This window comes from Microtus ochrogaster, chromosome 5, assembly GCF_000317375.1.
Source record: "Microtus ochrogaster isolate Prairie Vole_2 chromosome 5, MicOch1.0, whole genome shotgun sequence".
Classification (NCBI taxonomy): Eukaryota; Metazoa; Chordata; class Mammalia; order Rodentia; family Cricetidae; genus Microtus; species Microtus ochrogaster.
The window spans coordinates 73288671-73292082 of NC_022012.1; the positions used below are offsets into that span (position 1 = coordinate 73288671).

The 3412-nt window shown below is 48.0% G+C and overlaps 1 protein-coding gene across 1 annotated transcript in view; it reads right to left on the reverse strand.

Moving 5' to 3' along the window:
• Positions 1-1397: 1397 nt before the first annotated feature.
• Positions 1398-3412, reverse strand: part of Dapk2 (death associated protein kinase 2) — a 114899-nt gene continuing 112884 nt past the window's right edge. Inside the window, exon 12 of the mRNA XM_013346471.2 lies at positions 1398-2013. Coding sequence (XP_013201925.2) covers positions 1933-2013 — 81 coding nt within the window. The 3' untranslated portion in view covers positions 1398-1932. The remainder of the gene's footprint in view (positions 2014-3412) is intronic.

Below are 3412 nucleotides of genomic sequence, written 5' to 3' on the forward strand. Positions count from 1 at the left end.
TCTTCCTTGACTCTGGTAAACAAAGCCGTTCTCATGGCCAGGAAAACACAGCCTGGGTTTGGATGCAGAAGAAATCTCCTTACCATATCTACTCCACTTTTTCCTCCTTCTCCTTTTTCCCTGGGGCTCCTTCTCTGCCCTTCTCTGTCTAGAATGTTAACATCCCCCATCTCTCTCGTCTGTGACTGACAGGTAAGTAGTTTGCTATCACCGTCATAACACAGTAGCAGACTAGATAACTTGAATAACCGAAATTCATTTTCTCACCAGAGAAGCCGGATATCTGAGATTCAGGATGGGTTGGTTTCAGCCCCCTCTCCCCTCAAGCCTCCACAGTTTGACTTCTTGAGACAGAGTCTTGCTATGTCACCCTGCTATCCTGGAACTCAATGTGTAGACCAGGGTGGCTGCAAATCTGTAGCATGATCCGCCTGTGTGGGGATTACAGGCATACAGCACCACATCTACCAGCTAGCTTCCTTTGAGGCCTCTTTCCTTAGCTTGGAGATGCCATTTCCGCGTGTTCTTTGGGCCTTAATTTCCTCCTCTTTCTCCTGTTCTTCCTTGTTGCCCAGGCTGTCTCTAACTCCTGGGCTCAAGTTATCCTGCCTCAATGTCCCAAGTAGTTAGGACTTAAAGGTATACAGCACCACATATGGTAAATTGCTACCATATCCCAGTCTGGATTTGAACTCATGGCAATCCTCCTGCCTTAGCCTTCAGAGCACTAGGATTACAGACCTGAGCTACCATGCCCAAAGGAAATTTCTTATTATTTTTTATGTGCATGTATGAGTGCCTGCGTCTACGTACAGGTACCATGTCCCTTGTGCCTGTGGAGACCAGAATGCATCAGATGCCCTGGAATTGGAGTCACTGGTGAGCTGCCTCTTGTGGGTGCTGGGACTGGAGCCTGGGTCCTCTGCAGAAGCAGAAATTGCTCTTAATCAGTGAGCCTTCTCTCCAGCCCTAATCCTCCCCTTCTTATAAGGTTTTAGTCATATCATATCAGGGTTTACTTTGATGACCTCGATTTATTTTCATGAGCTGTTTTATCACTCTATCTCCAGTGACAGTGACAGTCTGTGACACTGAGGGCCAGGACTTCAACTTATGACTTAGAAGAGCTGCAAGTCATCCCCTAAGAGGAGGGCTGCCAGCAGTGGTGGTGGAAGGGTCATGGCCTTCTTTGAGGAGGAAAGGGCTGGACACTGTCAATAGAGGATGCAAGGGCCCGCATCTTGTCAGCAAAAGATTACTCAGAAGCTCCTGAGCTGCAGTCAACCCTAGTGTTCCCTAAGCACAGGGTTTTGGACTAAAGGGAACCAGATGGAGATAGCTCCTAAAACAGCCAAACATTAGATAAACAAGAAGTTTAATAATAAAAACGAGGAAAAAATCACAACACAGTAGGCTGACAAGAGGCTGCTGTACAGTCTGACGTTGGACATCCTGACTCCTGTGAATTCTGGGAGGTCACAAGATTGGTCCCTCACTCTAGAAATTCTCTTCACGCGTGTGTCCTGATAGGGGCGGCTTCTGTCTTCCTGCTATGATGGCTGCCAAGGCTGGTTCTGAACGATGTCACCGAGTAAGGAAAGCTGCCGAAACCTGACTTTAACCTGTGGTGAAGATGACACTCCTTTATAGCCATTCCCTCAGTCCACACCCCATCCCAGCTTCCGAAGTTAGCAGACAGATGACTGCCAGTTTCCTGGAGATCTAAGAGCTTGGAGAATGCTGGAGACTCCTCAGCAGGAGACAGCCAATGCTCCCAGGGTCTCCTGAAAGTTCTGAGTCCTGCAGACTCCTCTCTCTTGTGCTCAGGAACACAGAAGGTCTGGGTACCGGTGACAAGCAGGGTCCAAGAACTTGCATAGAAGGAACACAAGGAACGTGGACTTCCCTGGCAGCCACTGAAAACCAGGCAAGTTAGGAGGTACTGCTCCTCCTCCGGGGGTGAAGGGCTTTCCTCCTGGCGATGTCCTCCTCTGTGTCACTCTCGCAGTTCCTCTGGGGAGGAGAAGAAGAGACCCAGGGTGGGCATCACAGGATGCTGTGAACAGAGCAACACCCAGCAGCCCAAGTCCATATACTCTATAAGCTGGGGGAAGTGGAGGCAATGTCAAAGGGAAGCCCTTAGGGCCACCCAGAGACCTCTGGCAGACAGCAATATGAAATGAGGCCAAACTAATTGTATTGAGGCCTCCTTCTCAGGGGGCAGGGAAGCAGGTAGGGCATCCATGGGAAAACAGGTGCCAGGAGGAGCCCAATTACAGCAGTGAAAATGTCATTTAACACCATTTGTGCCTGTCACTAATCAAGGCCACTTGGAAAGGTGGTTTGTGGGGCACTGGGTCTCCTGAGCTCAGTCTGTGGGGAAGAAGTTGATTTTTCTGTAAGATCTTCCGGCCATCGCTCCAGACCCTCGGCCTCACCTGCCTTCCACCATGCCTTCGGCAAGCTTTACTGCAAAGCCTTTCAAAGGGAATGACTTCTGAGTTCCGCTTTCACAAAAGTACAACCTGGCAGTTGAAGCAGAGCTAGAACAACCACCTGGAGGTTACAATGTCTTTCCTGTCGGGTCCCACCAATCTAAGTGTTAAAATCGTGATTATTATTGTAAGGGGTTTTGTTTGCTCAGACTACAAGGTTTTACTTTGTCTGGGTACCTGAGTGAATGTATGTGGACCATATACATGCAGATGCCCATGGAGGCCAGAAGAGGGAGTTAGAGCCCTTGGAATTGGAGCTAGGGGTGGTTATGAGTCACCAAATAGGCACTAGGAACCAGACCTGGGTTTCTGGAAGAGGAAAAAGTATTCATAATAGCTGAGTCATCTCTCCAGCTCCAGTTAATTCCAATTATTAAAAGAATAATTCAGATTTAAATGAGGCTCCAAAGTGTTTAATTTCTATGCTTCCTAAACAAAAGTCCCTGTTATTATCTTTCTAAAGAAATGTTTAAGGAAAGTCCAATAGGAAAAACCATACAACATGTATATGGGACCCAGCCTTTTCTTCCGGTAGAAAAGTCATTGAGCAAGTGACCCAAATATCTGACTACATTTTGCACTAGGAAAAAGAAAGAAATTTAAATTCTTTACAGCCCACCCTGCAGCTATATCATGACTAGAAGTCCAGGGCTTAGTGGGAAAGGCATGACTGATGTCCCATCATACACCCCTCCAGGCAAGCTCAGCCAGCTGGAAAGCTGGAGTCCAGAAAGCTGAGGCTAAACACCTCCTGGACCACGTCTGAGTAGGACAACAAAAAGAACCAAGCTTTGCTGAATGGCAACGTTTTAGTATGAGCCAGAGTCAAACAATACAAAAGTAAGCTGGACAAAATCGCCCGTGACGAGCAGGGATTCTCAGAGGGAGGCTGGCGCCCAGAAGAGGGGCTCAGTGTC